This window comes from Erpetoichthys calabaricus, chromosome 8, assembly GCF_900747795.2.
Source record: "Erpetoichthys calabaricus chromosome 8, fErpCal1.3, whole genome shotgun sequence".
Taxonomy (NCBI): domain Eukaryota; kingdom Metazoa; phylum Chordata; class Cladistia; order Polypteriformes; family Polypteridae; genus Erpetoichthys; species Erpetoichthys calabaricus.
The window spans coordinates 198,088,150-198,105,571 of record NC_041401.2 but is presented as its reverse complement, the minus strand read 5'-3'; the positions used below and the strand labels follow the sequence as shown (position 1 = coordinate 198,105,571).

Below are 17,422 nucleotides of genomic sequence, written 5' to 3'. Positions count from 1 at the left end.
ACAAAGAGGGCGGCTCCGTGGTTTGAACGTGCGGCCCTCAAATCCTGTTGAGCGAGAGCCGCCGCTGTGCGTCTCCACCTGTGCAAACACCCCGAAGCCGTCAGCGGGGGGCCGTGCTGAAGCCACCATAACTGATGGGCCTCCTGCCATCGGCTCGAGGGGTGGAGTCTGCCATCTCGGCCATTTATTAAAAAGGGCGAGACAAAGGGCGCCCCCGGTGGCCGTGTGCACAGGTGCCTCAAGCCGGTGCCATGGAAGTGGGTGCTGCCGGAGTGTCACAATCGGCCTGGGCACTCGACGCACTCACCAGTCCTGCTGCCTCCCAGACTTAAGGAACAAGAAATCTAAAAAAGAAAAATTGGCATTGGCATTCGACCAAAGGTAACTGGAGAGGAAAAGAAAGTGCAGGGAAGGATGGGGGGGTGAGCTCAGCCCGCGGGCACAGTGTGAAAGGCACTATATACAGTCAAGAGAAGGTGGAGTGTGTGGCACCAAAGTCTAACATCAACTGTGCATATTGCGCCTTTCAGGGGCTCACCATTCCAAAGTGTAACCCATTCAAGCCAAGAGTGGCATGCTGGCACAGATGTGGCAATCTGCTAATCCCCATCCCCCACCGCCCACTCTTCACCTTAATGGACAATCCCCAGTTCTCCCAGCCAGGGTGTCTTCCTGCCATGTGCCTGAGCTGCCAGGAGTGGCTCCAGCGGGTTCTCCATTTCCTTTTCAGTGGTGTGCCAGTGCCCCGCATACCCAGTGACCAGTCAGAGAACTAGCACTGACCCGATGCCAGTGGGACGATCATGAAGCAAAGCTGCATTTGGGCAGCGCTAACTGTACACTGACCGCTGACCAAAGGTCCATCTGCCCCTATAGTGAATCCCTCACGCTGTGGCAGCAATGGGCTCATCTTATATAGCGCCTTTCATAACGTCCCAAACCAGCCACCTCCTGCTTTTATATAGAAGCCTTTTGTATCTCCCAACATTGAGGGCACAGCAGACTACTGTTGGCCACCTTCTCGTCGCCTACATTTGAAGTTGGTGGCAGTGATGGCAGCGCCAGCTCAATATGACTCCTTCAGGTAGGGCGACAGATGGCGTTGGGGAGAAAGAACGGAGGTCCCGATATTGGCTGGTGATCCCGAATTGTCCATTTGCTGCAGGACAGCCACCATCTGACCGCGCACGATAACAAGCAGCAGCGGCACGGATTCAAAGACCGCCCCCTACCTGTCACCCAATGGTATCGGTATTCGACTTGGCAGACCACCAGACAAGTTCATCAGACGGGCATCGAGATGGACAGAATGGAAAGGACTGGTCAGTAACAACACGTCCTGCCACCGCCCAGCCCCTCATACGGTCAGTCACGATGGAGGAGTGACTCTGTAATGGTCAGCTTGGACGGGACCCTTGGAAAGCAGGGTGGCGCTAGTGATGGTTCAAGGGCCTTACAGGTACAGCGACGCCCGCGCAAGCTGCAGAGCGACACCCACCAGAGGGCACTCTAAGAGTGACATTTCTGAGGGTCAGCACCATGCAGATGACCACCTCATCCTCCACCTGGCCTTGGGAGTCATGAGATGGCAGAGTTAGGGACAAGAATGGGAATGACAAGTTCGGCCCTTCGGCACTCAGCTTGGTCAATGTGTCATATTGTATATAGCGCCTTGCACGGCGCACTAAGTTAAGGGCACACACTGAGTGCTACCCCAAACTGACAGTATGTGCAGGTGCAACAAAAGAGTGGGCACTGAGGAGGAGTGGCATGGTGTTCCCAGCACTCTACTGCCACCTCCTCCCCACAATCAAAATGGGCAAGCATGGCACCACATGGCTGTAAACGCTGGTGCCATGTAGATGGGCGCTTTGCTCGGTCCAAAGCAGCAGCAGCCCCTTGACCTCCCCCGACGTGGTCAGCTGTGGACGGGCAAAGGCACAAAGGCAGCGAGAGCAGCAATAAATGACAGGGTGGCGAAGCGGCAGCTGGATTCTGGCTTGGCAGCGGTGCGTTGGTTAAGCGCAGTTTATTTATAACCGGTGGCCTTGCCGGGCCACGCTCTCCCTGGCGTTTCACCACAACACAGACGGTGACAAGAATGCAGGGGTGGCCACGGGCCAGGAACGTCACTTCACCTCACGTGGGGGCCACGTGAACGACTTGGAGTATTGGCGGGGAGTGCCCCAATGAGGTCCTTCACAAGCGGGCTCTCCTGGACATGCTGAGGGAGGTCATCAGGATGACCAGAGCAGTGAGAGGACCCTAAGCGTCGAGTCCCTGCTTTCTGTCACCTCATGTGTTTGTCACTGTCTTATGAAAGGATGGGACTGGAGTTGGGCAGATGGGGACCATCTGTGATGAGCGAGGAGCCACCCAGGGTCACCAAGTGACAGTCCTGCGTTACAACTGGGTCACCTCCTCACTGAAGACCGAGGGCCTGCCGTGACAGTCAGCAAGTCACAGGGCCACACTGAAGTGCCACCTCTGCACCCCAAGCACAAGAGGAGGGTGAGCCTGGGCATGCAGGCTGTGCCACCCATTGGCATACCTCAGGGCTGCATGCTGGGTACCAGAGGTTATCAGACAGGAGTACCAGGGCATGAAAGGCACTATATAAAGGCAGAGTGTTAGCAGGGCATGTATGCCATCGGCTTAACTTTATATAGCACCTTTAGCCAGTCCTGACTGGGAACTGCCTGTTGGGTCTCAAGTGCACAGACCAGTGGGCATCGACTTTGGTGAACCACACATTTGTAACACCAAGCTGGGTTACCCTGTAAGCTCACCCTGCCTGTTGGCAACATAACCCAGCCTCAGCTGGCACTCAGGCTTGGCAAGATGGAGAGAGCGACGCTATATGATGGGGGGGGAGGGTGTGCCATGGTCTGTGCAACTGACTTTCATAGGTGACAGTTGCCATGCCACAGCTGTCAGCCCCCCGGCTCGACACGGGCAGGCTTACCTGCTGATGTACCAACTTAAATCCTTTTTTGGGTCCTGCTGCCTGTGACCCTGACATAGTGACAGTACCTCTGTGTGCTGGTGGCAGTTGTACCCAAGAGTCACAGTGTCATGACCAGTGTCAGTTAACTTCACTTTGCCGTGACATCAGGACTCATGCCCACGTGGCACAGATGCCACTGATGTGAATTTTATTTTTTTTACCCTTTAGAGAGCTCTGTATAGTGCTGAATGTGAAAGGCGCTATATAAGAGTCAGCCACCTGATGGCAGCAGGCACACCGCACCTCCTCGATGTCATGGAGGTCACCGAGTCCTGCTCCCCAGTAACAACAGCCTCAGGTGCCACCCAGCTGCTGCCTGGGGAGCTGAAGGGCTGGCATCTAATGGGCACATTGAGCACCAACAATGTACACAGGTAGCAATGCCAATGAGCAGCCTAACCCGATGCCAAAGGTGCAAGTGGCAAGCCTCCGAACAGGAAATCGGCAAGATGGCATGGCAGGTTGTGCATCATCAAAATGGGAAAGTGACACCTTGGGCTACAAAGTGCCATCTGTCATCTGACAAGAGACACATGCTCACTCACTGGCTTTCATGTTTGCCCATTGGGTGGGCCTGCAGTGTCCACCCAACTCAATGCCTGCCAGGGTGACTAGATGGATGCCAGTGCACCGTGGGGTTGGCACCTTATTTTCTATTGACTCCTCCACCATGATGCCCGTCCAGTTTGAAGACCACCTCAGTTGACCAGCAACTCCAAGACAAGTCACCAAAGGGAGGGATCACATGACCCACCATAAAGACCCAGGATGGCAGTGAGCGTCACACATTGTCACATGTGACTGTGGGCATCCCCTCTGGGCCACTGAAAGGTCCCCCAACTTGGACAAAGTCACGGACTTGGAGACCCTCGACAGTAAGGGTGGACACTGGCCAGCTCACCCACGTCAGTCACCCATCCACTACCCACACTGGACACTGGCTTGGCTTTGTCCAATGCCACACAGACGATGACCAGGCTATCTGTCTGCCAGCCCTTGGGTGTATTGGTGGTCAGCTTGTGACAGGGCATCGGCCTAATTACCCGTCGGTGTGCTGAGTGCCCATCTGTCTCAAGTCATTTGTCCAATTAGTGGTCAGTATGAACCCATCTGTCCATTGAGTTACATCTGCCTGACACTTAGTGGTCAGTCTGGATCCAAGTGCCCATTAGATTAGTGGTCAGCCCCAGACAGGCCATCTGTCTCATGCAGGCTTTCCTACTGCCTGCCCCCTTCATTGTCACCATCAGTCCCCTCCTGCGTTCACGTGGACCCACCGGGCCAGTCTGGGGGTCCACTGCATGTCCTCAAGTGACCCGGTGACCTTGTATAGCAGCTCTGGCCAGTCTGCCTGTCGCTGGGGTCACAGAGACCATCTGACCCTCGCCATTTTATATTGTCATTGCCTTGGCCACTAGGGGGCCACACAATAACGGCACTACATAAAACAAAGGCTCACGCTGCATATAGCGCCTTCCCAGTGTGCCCACTTAAGGCTCGGCCTCCTGCCCGCAGCTCTCACGTCTGGCACTGTGTTAGTCCCGTCTGTTCACATTTTTCATGGGAGTTTGCCCTGCTCAGATACCACCTGTCCATGCCCCAAAAAGTGCAAAGTGGCTTTGGCCATTGAGCTTCGCTTGTCACCTCCCAGGTGCCTCGTGTCACCAGTCTGCATGAGGCTGACGACTGAGCGGGACAGACAGACAGACTCGGGGTCACTGATGCCACCTCCACATTACACCAGAAAGAGAGAAGGGGCAGAGATATCAGAAAATAAAAATCAGAAACATCTGTAGTGCCAATGGGCATGAAGGGGCACCTTGGCGCAGGACACACAGTGCAGGGAGTGGGGGAAAAAACCCAACAAAACTTATATAGCGCCTTTCAAAACAAACCACATTCCTGCAATTGCCGAGGCGGTGTGTGTGCCCACCAATGACAGATTCAACGAATGGTGGTCAGTGGAGGGATGATGGGCAAGGCCAGCAGGAGCAAGTGATGCCTGGGCATTGAGGACCTTGAAATTCTAAGGTGCTGCCCTTCCACGAATGGCTGAGTGTGCCCACCATGGCCCACCTGCCCTCATGCATCCACCGATTGTCACTCCATTGCAGGATGGCACCGACTGCCTGGAAACGAGTCACGAGACGTAATGACAGCTCAAAGGGGACGAGCGAGCCGTGGACTGTTGTAATCGTGCCAAGTGCTGGAGCAATGGAAAATGTGGCCAAGGGAGTGCCCGCTGCCTGCCAACTTCTGCAGGAAGTCCTTCTTTTGTAGCCTCGTCCTCTGAAGGGACAACACTGTGCAGTGAGAAAATTATTAAAAAAAAAAAAAAGAGTGGGCCCACTGTGGGGGTCCCAGGGCAACCAACTGCTGCCCCCTGCTGGAGCTCCACACATACTGGCCACCCGACAGGCTGGTTTGGATGGCACTGTGGGACACAAGGGGCAGGGTCAATGGGGGCCGTGAATTTGCCATGCAGTGAGTAAGGAGCAGTGGGGGGGCATCAAGAGGCATGGCAGTGATGGAAGCATTCGGCTTTGGGTTGGCAGGGGGACCCTTGATCTAATTAGGCTCAAGGCGGGCACCAGCCCTGGACAGGACGGCAACACTCACACACAGAGGAGCAGCCAACCATAGACAGTGTGGCAGAGCGGGCACAAGTCACAAGCATCCGAACAAAAATCAGCAAAAGTGAAACGATTCGAGGAGACAACGGACGCCATTCGTGAAGGGGTCCCGGGGGGCTTCTTCAAAACAGAGTGACAACCGACTGCCTGCCATTTAACACCAGTGCTGCCCTCTAGTGGCTCCTGGTTGAAGGCCACTCAGTGGAAATCCAAGAACAAGTGAAGATGGTCAAGGCGCTATATAACATCTGAGACACTACCAGCACTCACAAATGCCCGACCTCCTGATTCCATACGGGCAGCCCACCCATGCCAGTGCTGGCACTCCAAATGGGGAACAGGGTGACGAGGGTCCTACAAGAGACACGCCATTTGGGGGCTTCACTGCGTTCATCACAAGTTCAAATCGCAGTCACGGTGCTCTCCTCCTGCCATCTCTAAACTGGCCCTGTGTACTCGTGCCCAGTGCTGCCAGCTCTTTGAGACCCTGGGATGACGAGATGGGCGCCGCTGCCCGGTATTCTCCAACCCATCCACTTTGCCACTCCCGAGATTGCTGCCCGCTGCCCCATGAGGGCTCCTCTGCAGGCCCAGCCACACCGAGCCCACGCCAAGCTGAAGCTTCTGCTTATCTAAGATCTCGCCGAGGCCGCCAGTAGAGAGGAGCTCAGCTGACTGACGGGTAATCAGATGATGTGGGCGCGGAGAGGAGCCGAGACGCCCCGAGGGCCACAACGGCTGCGGGCCCCTCGACGTGGCAGCCATGCCCGGAAGGTCGGGCGGGCCATCAACAGCAGGCTGGTGTGCCAGCACTGACCTTGGCATTCTCTTTTACCTTGTAGCCGTCCTCCGTGTTTGTCTTTCTTTCTCTGACCTGTCACTGTATTAGGGTGGGCACCGTGAAAGGGGCTACATATAAAGTACAGTGTGAACACAACGGGACTAACCGCTAAAGACAGACGTGGAGTCTCACCTTGAGTGGCACGGCACTCTGGGCCAACCGTGAGCTGAAACTTGAAAGTAAGACGGCTGGAGGGGGCACAGCATGGGCACCATCACTCCAAGCATCGAATCCAGGGCCTCGGAGTGTGCCACCAGACTCAAACATGCACACGAGTGGGCACACAAGCCGATTGGGGATCACCAAATGAAGTTAATGCCAGGTGTGGCGACGGACGCGCCTGCGGGGCTGTGCGCTCCGCCTCCGGGTGACACGTGCCATGTGACAACACGGGGGCTCCATTCACTTGTCACAATCTCTCTAGTAACCCAAAAGAAACGACCGTGGCTTCTTCTTACCTTTCCACGGGGAGCCGTTGACGTTGTCGCCGCCCGCCCTCCGGTAAGAGCCCAGCAGCCCCTTGGCTCGCGAGTCCCTCAGGGATTTCCCTCCACCGGGGCTGCCCGTGGGCGTCGAGCCGCCGTCCCTCTTGGAGAACACGCCGCTGAAGAAGCGCATGAGCCGGCGCTCCTGGCCGCTCGAGCGGACCCCCCCCGCCGCGGATGAAGCCCTCCTTCTCGTCCAGGCTCTTCTCCGACAGCTGCTGCAGGTCGCTGTTGTCCAGCGTCCTGTTTTTGCCCTTCGCCCTCTCCCAGCGGTCCAGGTCGGTCAGCGAGTCCGTCTTGCCGAGGACCTCTCCCACGTCCACGGTGTTCCTCTTCTCGTCGAGTGAGGGGTTGTGCAGGACCAGCGCGTCACGTTCCTTGTGGCCGAGGCTGCCGGAGCTGCTGTGGTGCTTGTCCCGCGTGAGGGCCCTGATCCGCAGGAGCTCCCCGCCGCTCCAGTGCCTGAAGCTGAAGCTGCGGCGCAGCAAGCCGGGATGCCGCTTATCCGAGGGGGGCGGCGGCGGCGGGTTCGGCGTGGAGGCCGGCCGGGCGCCCGCGTGTCCCTCGCGATCCTCTCCGTCCCGGCTGTCGAGTGGCCGCTGGTGGTCCTCCTCCTTCTTCTTCTCCGCTCTGGCCTGGTCAGCGCCGGACACGACAGCGGACCGCGGCTCTGCGCCCTCCTCCAAGGCTGCATGGGCGCTGCTCGAGCCCCTCAGCTTAAACGAGACGTCCTTGGGGAAGGCGTGCGTCTTCCTGGAGATCTTCAGCCTGCCCAACTCCAGGTGGCCCGTGCTGAAGGTCCTGAAGTTCCTCAAGTAGTTCTGCGCCGAGAGGTGCTCCGCTTCCTCCTCGTCCTCCTCCTGCAGCTCCTCCAGCAGGCAGCTGCGCTGGTAGTCCGCGGCGGCGGGGGTCTCCAGGCGGGTGGGCGCCGCTCCCTCCGGCACATTCTCCTTCTTCACCAAAGTTAAAGAGATCCGGTAGACCGTCTTTCTTTGCGGGGTGCCCCTGTGCATCCTGTCGGGGTAGTCGGCGTCCAAAAGGTGCATTCTTCAGCCGTGCGAACAACTGGAAGCCCGAACGCCGCCCGGCCGGCCGCCTGCCTGCCTCTGGTGCTACACCAAAAACGGCCAAGCGCCGAGAGCGCACGCAGCCATTGTCTCCACGAACGCGACGGAGCGCTTTTAGCTGGGAATGCGACGCGGCTATCCGCTCCAGGTGTGCGGCAGACAATGGTAGGTCACATCGGAGGGGTCGGGCGCTCCATGCCAGGTGGCGAGTGTCACTACTGACTGACAGCCCGTCATGCCGCTTCGCTCCGCCACCTCAGGCCGCCTTTCTCGCCGTCCTTGTCGGGCTCATTCCGTGAGAGCCGACGCCGAAGAAGAACACTGGCGATCCTTCTTCTTTATCTCAGCCGCTTCTGCTATACGCTTTAGCACGGGGAGCGCTGCTGGCAGCCCGCGAGCGACGGCAGTCGGCTGGAAAGTGCGACATGGAGCCTGGCGGCGGAGCTGGAGTGCGAGCGGATGACTGGTATGCAAATGACATGCAAATAAGGGGCGGCGCCGCGAACCACGCGTCAGGTCAGACGACCGCCGGGCGCGAAGGGAACAATCTGAGGGGTCCTAAGAAACAAGACGACACTGCACTGAACAGCACGAGACCACTCGTGTCAGACTGGGGGGACTGGAAATCAGTCCGCTGGACCAAACTACAAGGTCAGACCAGCGCTCTTCACCTGGGAATCCTCAGCGACCGGCAGGGAAAGGCGCTATATAAAAGTACAAGTGCCCACCCCACCCACATCTGGACTAGGACTCTGAAGTATGTACATGAAAGGCGCTATATGAAATGACAGGTTCAAGTGTGTGACCCTGAGGCAGCCACTGAAGTAGTGAAGCGGGTCTGCCATGGAAAGGCGCTATATAAACCTGCACTTTCACCCCCCTGCGTTGTGCCAGACCAAGTCACTTTGACTGCCCGGGTTCAAACTGCAGAAACATGGCAATAAAAGGCGTGTCCTGGGACATCACAGGAGCAGAGGTGACAGTGAGCAGTTTAAGGTCACCAAGGAAGTCGCACCCAAACATAATAGCAGTCACTTCACAGAGACCTTGTCACGTTTCACTGCTCCTCGGGCGTTGGGTATGAGAGATGCCACCCTGTCTTGGTCACCTGCAGTCTTTACACAGAATATCCAGACAAACGCGGGGCTCAGGGTCACTGAGGCGGCAGTGCAACAAAATCAGGAAAAGGTGGGCATCAACGCACATGGCGAGGGGACGTGTCACGGAAACAGTCCGTTCATCCATTGGGTACATGAGGGACGCCCACAACAAGATGCCAGTCCACCACACCACACACATGGGGAGAACCTGGGGACACCGGCACACTGAGTCAGCTGACTGCCCCATGAAGCCCAAGGAGGAGGAGGAAGAAAAGAGTTAGAAACGCCAAGTCCACAGCCTCTGGCACCAGGCAGCACAAATAACGGGCGCACCCGCCATGGAGGACAACGCCTTCACTTCAACGGCATGTAAAAGTCGAGAATGCCAGCCCACTCCCCTTCTGGGATGCCCAAGTGAGGCTTTGCAGAGAACAGTGGGGCCCCCTACCTGCGCCGAGGAGAACTGCAGGTGGCAACACCAGGAAGCCCCCCATTGATTCAGCCCGGGGGTTTGAGGTGACGCAGCACGACAGCTGAATCTCGCGGTCAGAAACCTGTGGCCCTCGTGAGACGCCACCCAGTGAGCAGGAGGACTCGGTGACGTCCAAGGACACCGAGGGTCTCAGCAGGGGGTCCTCACAGCGGCCCTGATGTGCTCCCCTGAGACGACCAGCCTGCCAAAGTTATGAAACCCGCTGAGACCCTCCATCTCGCACGTTTGTATCCACTTCTTCTGTTACCATGGAAACTGGGGGTTGCTAAGGTGGCACTGTTTTGCAAACAAGAGCTCCAAAGTGACAAATCCTTGGTGTTGCCTGCCTCAGCTTTGGTGGGGCGCGCTGATGCCACTGTTGTCCATCATTTTGGGGTCTCCGGAGACTTTTACCAGAATGGGGGTTGGGGTGTGAGTTTGGGACACCCAGCCGAGCCATCATGGTTAGGGTGAGCCTGAATATCAGTGGACAGGCCCTCGTGCACTCACTGGTCATTCCTGTTGGCATGAGCCCGGTGTGACTCGCCCTCCCTCCGATGGGTACAGGATGGCATGTCCTCCGAGGCTCAAGCCAGCTGTGGTCCAGCTTCCTCTCCTCAGATGTGCCAACCGAGTCCAAACAAACCTGTGCTCCAAAACTGAACATACTGTGCCGCCTTAACGGGCATCCCAGTTCCAAAAGTGGGCACTTCCTGAGTACTAACCTTCAGTCCCACAATGCCTTTCCTTCAAAGACTTTTGGATGAGTTGTCCCAAGCGGGTGCCAAGCGAGTGCCGTTGTGTCCGAGTCAAACAACAGCAAATCGGACCACAGCTCATGGCTGTCTGGTGGGCCCTGAGCCACCCCGGGGGTCCATTCTGCCCTTCTCAAATTCAAGTCTGGAATGTGCCAGTCACCTTCTGAACTCAAGTCCCTATGACCTTCTGGGACCACCTGGGAGAGATGACCTTGGACAGACTAAACAGCAGGATGGAGGTGACCACCGAGTAGTGTCCAGCTGTCACTGAACGTCCACTTGAGCCAAATTCAACGGAGACGTGCCTCGTTAACTGGCTGGGGTGGCATCTCAATGACCAGGATGGGCTGCAGACACGGGGACACCGGACCAGGACACTTCGTCCTCTGTGTTTCAAAAGGGTCCCAACACCAAAGTGCTCAGGCGTTAATCAACAGAAAAACGTCAAGTGGCACTGATGGCAGGGGGCAGTTTGTGGAGGCTGGCACTCAGATGGCCATGCTGGACTCGTCGTGTATCGAGACGCGATGAAAGGCGCCATATATAAAGATGGCGTGACTGGCAGGTCCATTTCCAATTCGCCTCGAGCGCCACGCTGAAACCGCAAAGCCGCTTGGGGTCCGTCACGTGCTCGTCGCCATGGCAGCAGCAGATGCCGCCGTCGCTGTGACCGCCGGTCCTCTCCAATCCCCTCCAGTCCACTCCTTGGCCAAGTGGGCAATCCGCGTTTTCCGGACGGCCGTTCGTCGGCTGCGTTTGTTTGTTTGCGTGCTCGCCTTGTTTTCGATGAAGATGCTGGCGCTGGCACTCGCACACGCCGTGTGACACGTCGAGAGCTGCGACGATGACAAGTGACGGGCGAGCGGGACAAAGAAGAGGAGCGGCGCGGCGCGAGGGGGCGCTCTGCGTCTTGGGGCTCGACGATGTGCTCCGAATCGGCTCAGCCCGGCCCGTTCACACGAGCACGCGCTTCCCAGTGTTACGCGCACGCGAGTTTCGTGCCATCTTGAAATGGGCACTGCCAATTGTCATCTCTTTAAAATGTCATTTTTCTAAATGCCATGGTCGATCCTCTCTAGTGCTGCCACCTGGCATTCAGAAAATGGCCTGCCCGCGCTCGGCCGACCCCGTGGCTCTGCGCTCTTATTGGCGTCCCCAGAGACCCCCAGCCGCTACCCTTTGTCATCTCACTTCACTTCACTTCCCTTATCATCTTGAAACACAGCCGCACATTAGTGGAGGGTCTGCCGACTGCACCCCCCGGATTTGCAGTCGCGTGTACCCCGGGGCACAGCGACAAAGACTGGCAGCACCCTCCTCCCTACCCCCCACCAACATAAAAGGACGATCGGGAAGGTCGCCGTCACCTGCGCGTCTGTGATAAGAAACCAAGTGACTTGAATTTCAATGAGGGACACCAGCCGGCCGGCTGACCGACCTGCCACCACACTGGACACCGGCAGGGCATTCAAGTGGACACCTCTGGGGGGTTTCGGCTCCTCTGCGCACCAAATCACCCCCACGGTCTTCGCCTCTCTTCATCCTTAGGGACGGAAAATACGACCTGTGACAAATCCTAGTAGGGGACAAAATGAAATGATGACTGACTGACTGACAGAGGGGCTTGCAAGCTGGCACTTAAGACAACGCTAGACATGAAAGGCGCTATAAGGGACAACTTAATATGACAAAGCCAACAGAAGCGGGAAAAATGTATACGAGGACAGGTGTGACAGGCACTATATAATGGGCACCTAGATGGACAGGTGTGATAGGCACTATAAAATGGGCACCTAGATGGACAGGTGTGACAGGCACTATATAATGGGCACCTAGATGGACAGGTGTGATAGGCACTATAAAATGGGCACCTAGATGGACAGGTATGACAGGCACTATATAATGGGCACCTAGATGGTCAGGTGTGACAGGCACTATATAATGGGCACCTAGATGGACAGGTGTGATAGGCACTATATAATGAGCACCTAGATGGACAGGTGTGATAGGCACTATAAAATGGGCACCTAGATGGACAGGTGTGACAGGCACTATATAATGGGCACCTAGATGGTCAGGTGTGACAGGCACTATATAATGGGCACCTAGATGGACAGGTGTGATAGGCACTATATAATGAGCACCTAGATGGACAGGTGTGATAGGCACTATAAAATGGGCACCTAGATGGACAGGTGTGACAGGCACTATATAATGGGCACCTAGATGGACAGGTGTGACAGGCACTATATAATGGGCACCTAGATGGACAGGTGTGACAGGTACTATATAAAAAGGGCGCTATATTACAAAAGTAAAACCTAGTGGGGTAGAAGTTACAGCTGGCCAGATCTGTCAGCTCCCACCCAGAGACAAGGAAGGTGACAAAGGGACAACATAGTCCATGCCAGCATCGTCCAGTCTGGACTGAAGGTACTATATTGTTATTTTAACAATGGCATATATAGTGCCTTTCAGGAAATCCCAAGACGACACTCGGGGCTGCAGAACTGCCCACCTCCAGGGCGCCCCCCCCCTTGTGTACTTTCACCCTTCCGATTGTCCACTCGCTGTCTAAAGTGCTGGCAGACTCCTCTGTTGGTGCTCAGTTTGCTTGCCTCTCTTTGCCCGCTGCTTCATGCCCGCCTTGCTCCTACCGTCCACACACTGGACTCCACTTTTCAAACCATGGCTCAGTTTGTCCCTGAGTTTCCTGTCACCCATTTCTTGAATCCCTTTGAACAAATGTGGCCTGGCAATTACAGAGTGACACAAAGCTCAACTGAATGGAAAACTAAAGATGGAAAGGTGCCAGGCAGCACAGGGCACAGTGGTGCCAGCACAAAGAAGCCTTAGGGCAGAACTGTGTACCTAACAGGCACGCTAATGTACACCTCGTCACATAGCTGGCTGGAGTGAGGGGCCAAGGGGTGTCTGACTTAATTAGGGGGCCTGGCAGGCAGTGGGCACAGGAGAACATCTGCAGTGCCACAAACTGGCAAACAGCAAAACATCACAGAAAAAAAAAAGAAATGGCGGCAAATGGCTGCTGGGCCACAGCTGGCCAACAAAAGGGGCCCTTCATGCACAAGTCCATTCTAAGCCCCTGAGCCTACCCAAGACCACTGAGTGACCAGCCCTGACTTCTGCACGGCTGACCACAAGGCCGCTAAAAGACTTGATGCCCACTTTTCTATTCGGCACACCGCCTTTTTACAGACCAGCGCGGGTGCAAAGTCTCCGCCCACTGGCCCCCTCATTTTAAATTCCCAGAAAAGAGGAATGAGCTAAAAATAACAGCAAGTGACATCAGAGCCCCTCGAGCGCCACTGAGGGCCCATTGTGTGACATTTGGGAAAGTTCCTCTGTGCAGATGGCGTTCAGTTATGAAAAGAGAAGAGCGAAACACGAAAAGCAGAAGTTCAGTGACAAAGGAGCGGGCACCAGGCTGCCAGGACAACTTGGGTACCGGTGAGGGTGGGACGCTCCTGCAGTTCACACCTGATAGGCAGTGGCACCAGGGGCTCAAACCTGCAGTGAGTCTACCCTCTAGGCCAAACTTGGCAAAAGGCCCGTGTGGCACAGAGTGTATGAGCCCCCTCGGATCAAGTGCCCTCAGGTATGCCAATGAGTGGCAAGTGGGACCCTGGTGTCCTCGGGGCTGCCAGATCAGTTGGACCAAGGTGGCACACAGAAACATGGACCCCACCCGAACACCTGTGCCTTGGACACATCTGGTGGTCCTGAAATCGAGGGCACACACCCCACTTCCCTGACCAGCAGACATGTTTATAATGGAATGTGACAGCTGCCTGGTGGTCTTCTCTGTCAGTTCTTCCGTTTTTTCAGCGCCAGGTGTTTCCAGTAAATGTGACCCGGTGTGCCCCCGGCATGCCGCTGTGCCAGGGTGCCTCCCCAGTCATCACCTGCTAATTAACAGCCTCTTCCTTGAATGATGACATCACACAAGTGTGCGGCAGAGCAGTGAGGGTCAACACATGTGCGGGCAGACTGAGGTGACCACAGAGGGCACCAAACTCGTCCACAGAGATGACGGTGTTTCAGCAGGGGGCGCACTCCACTCGACCCTGTAGGAAGACACAGCCATCGTTGGTTTCCTGATGGTGGGCAGAGCTTGAACCAAGGCCAGGGCACAAGTTAGTCATCACCACACAGGATGGGAACATCAGGGTGGGCAGCTGGGCATCTCCTGGATTCCCTTCCTGTTGCCCACCCACTTGCATTTATACGGGAAGCAGGACTTCCACGGCTTTGAGAGCCATGACTTCTGGAGAGGCCGCCATCATGTAGCTCGTGCCAGTGCAGCTGCTGGACTGGACTGTGTGCCATGTGGTGGCATTCACTTTGAAAGGCACTATACATCTGGAGTCACCCAGTGATGGCCTTAGGACAATGAAAGGCACTATATCAAATGAGAGCTGTCAAAATTTAAATGCCAGACATGCCATGCTATGCAGGCACGGGCATCTTTCTTAGCTGAGGTTTGTGAAAGTCAGGTGTTGCGGGCATATACAGTAAAGCACGGCACACCACCGTCTGCCAATGTCACCAGCCCACAGAGAGGTGAACTAAGAGCTACAACTGCCACCTGAAAACTAAAACAGTGGTCTGTGCCCATTTCATACAACCCTGTGTTTCCCACCATGCCCTAAAGCGCTATTGGTGCTCACTTGTACCCTTGAACTGCCAGCTGGACACCTTCACGGCAGACTGGGCACAAATGACAATCAGAAATGAAATTCAAAGTGGGACTCCAAGGCTCCCAAAAGGTGCGCTACCCAGTACCCCCCCCCCCCCCGACTTTCGATGGTGGCAAACGCTGGGAGTGTGGCAAAAGTTTAGTCGGTTAGGTAATCTCAGGGTCAAGCGTGGGCAGAAAGTCTCAGAACGTCACTTGGACTGAACACACAGGGCTGAGCCAAAAGGCGCTATAAACACTACAGACAAACAAAGCATTTCTGATGGGCACACAAGGGCGACACACAGGGGGGCACCACAAACACTTTCACCACAGTGCTTTGTGCCCGCCATTGAAATGCTGTGCCATCTGCTTGAAACTCTGTGATGAACTGGCAATCCTGTCCAGTGAGGGTTTCTGCCTTGTGCCCAACGCTGCCAGAACAGGCTTGGGCTCCCTTACCCAACAACAGAACAAAGTCTGCCAACCACCAGCGCCAGCTGGGCCCATGCCCTCAAATATCATTACAATACCCACTCACGTGCCCGGGCAGACTGCAGATGACTCGGCACAAACAGCTCCACCTCGGCAACACACCTTGCTTCACCACCCTTACCCCGTGGCCTTGACTACATTGAGGCTGGTACCGAGGCTGGCACATTTTGACCCATTTTTTTCTGCCCTGTCCTCCCTTTTCTGCTTTAACATTTCCATCACAGGGGCCTGGCACACTGGTCACGTTGTGACATCAGATTATAGCGCCCGGAGAGCTGGACATGGAAATAATCATCTGCCTCGGTGATGGCACCGTCAGCACCCACCCTCAGCTATTGGGCCCATGTCCCCAGGGGGCAGCACTGAGGAGAAGAGATTTGCCCCCCCCCCCCATCTCCTGGAGAGTGGCATAATGTCTTCATCCAAAGGGGTGGGTTGGGGGGTCTTCATCATTGGTACTGCTAACTTCTGTGATTGACCCAATGGTGGGTATCACCAGAGAGTCACAATTCTGATTCAGTGTGATGCCACCTGCTGTTGGCTCCAGTTGTGCTCAGACTGCATCCTCCTTCATGCCCGCCACCTGGGTTGGTACCAGTGCATTAAAAGTCATGAACTGAATATGCACACTGGCCATCATATGAAAGGCGCTATATTGACCAGCTCAGCCCATTATTTGAGGCCTTTGCTGCCACACATAACCTTTTAGTAAGCAGTCAGACCAGCCATGCCACACTCCTGTGCCAGTCCAGGTCTGCGTGCCACGTAACGCCCTTGTTAGGACAGATATGCAAGGCGCTATATAGCTGATAGAGCAAGTGCTGTGTACGGCACATATTAGCAAGGCGTGATGAAAGGCGCTATATGAAATGCCAAGGACACGTCCACAACACAAAGCAGCCTGGCATCAGGCGAGGGCCGGGGTCTCACGAGACACCCAGCTCTCATCTGCAGTTAGACAGGCAGGCAGGAAAGAAATTCCCAAGGTTTACGGGGGAGGGTTTGGGGGGGCGGAATCCCCAGGACAGCCACTCTGCCAGCGCCCCTCCCCCATCGACTCTTCAACCGCCACTTCCTTTAACCCTTTCCCGAGGGGAATCAGAAAATGGGTCAGTTGGCACTGAAAGCGCAGCCCCCTGCTGTGACTGAAAAAGCAGCCTTTGGTATGCCTGGCAAGTCCTGTAGGACCACCTGAACGTGTGTCCACCAAATAGAATAAAAGGGAAGCTGGAGATAAGGATGGCGTGAGGAGTGAGCCATGGCGGGCATCGTGGCCACCACCTCCTGCCTGTGCCTTCCGGCACCTCACAGGGTGCCATCTGCCAGGGCCTGAGAATTCAGGCACGCTCTGGAAAGGCCTTGTTGAGACCTGCAGGGGGCGCCACCTCATCAGTCTGAATGCCATCTTGAGAGCTGGTACACTCAGCCACTATAATGACAAAACTGTGTGCTCGGCAGCTTTGCCACCTGCACGGGCAGCCCACACTGAACCTTTACATGCCGGTGACGTGGGTCACTTCAATTCTTGTCACACCATGGCTCAGCTCACCCCAATCCCCTCCTGCTGACAGCGTGTGGGCAGTAGTGGGTGCCAGCCTTAGTGGTCAACACCTGTTGCCTCCCGGGTCTCCCAGGCCTGAGCCCAGTCTGATCATTCTTGGGCTTTACTGTGTGCTGAGCTTTACTGGATGAGGGAGGTGAATGTGCCCGTACCAGTCTGACCGCCTCTCTGCGCAGCCCCCGGCAAAACAAAAGTAAAAACAAGCAACACGGTGACATCTGAGTCACCTCTGACTGAGCCAAGACACTCGGCCTCCTGTCACCTGCCAGGTCCTTTATACAGCGCCTTTCAAGCATTTTCAAAT

At 55.9% G+C, this 17,422-nt stretch overlaps 1 protein-coding gene and 1 long non-coding RNA gene across 7 annotated transcripts in view; one reads left to right on the top strand and one right to left on the bottom strand.

Annotated features, from left to right (window-relative positions):
- The window catches only part of agap1 (ArfGAP with GTPase domain, ankyrin repeat and PH domain 1), a 132,772-nt gene extending 124,355 nt beyond the window's left edge, over window positions 1-8,417 (bottom strand). Inside the window, 2 exon segments of the mRNA XM_028808110.2 lie at window positions 6,940-7,129; window positions 7,131-8,417. Coding sequence (XP_028663943.1) covers window positions 6,940-7,129; window positions 7,131-8,012 — 1,072 coding nt within the window. The 5' untranslated portion in view covers window positions 8,013-8,417.
- The window catches only part of LOC127528966 (uncharacterized), a 524,038-nt gene that overhangs the window by 189,068 nt on the left and 317,548 nt on the right, over window positions 1-17,422 (top strand). The window lies entirely within an intron of this gene.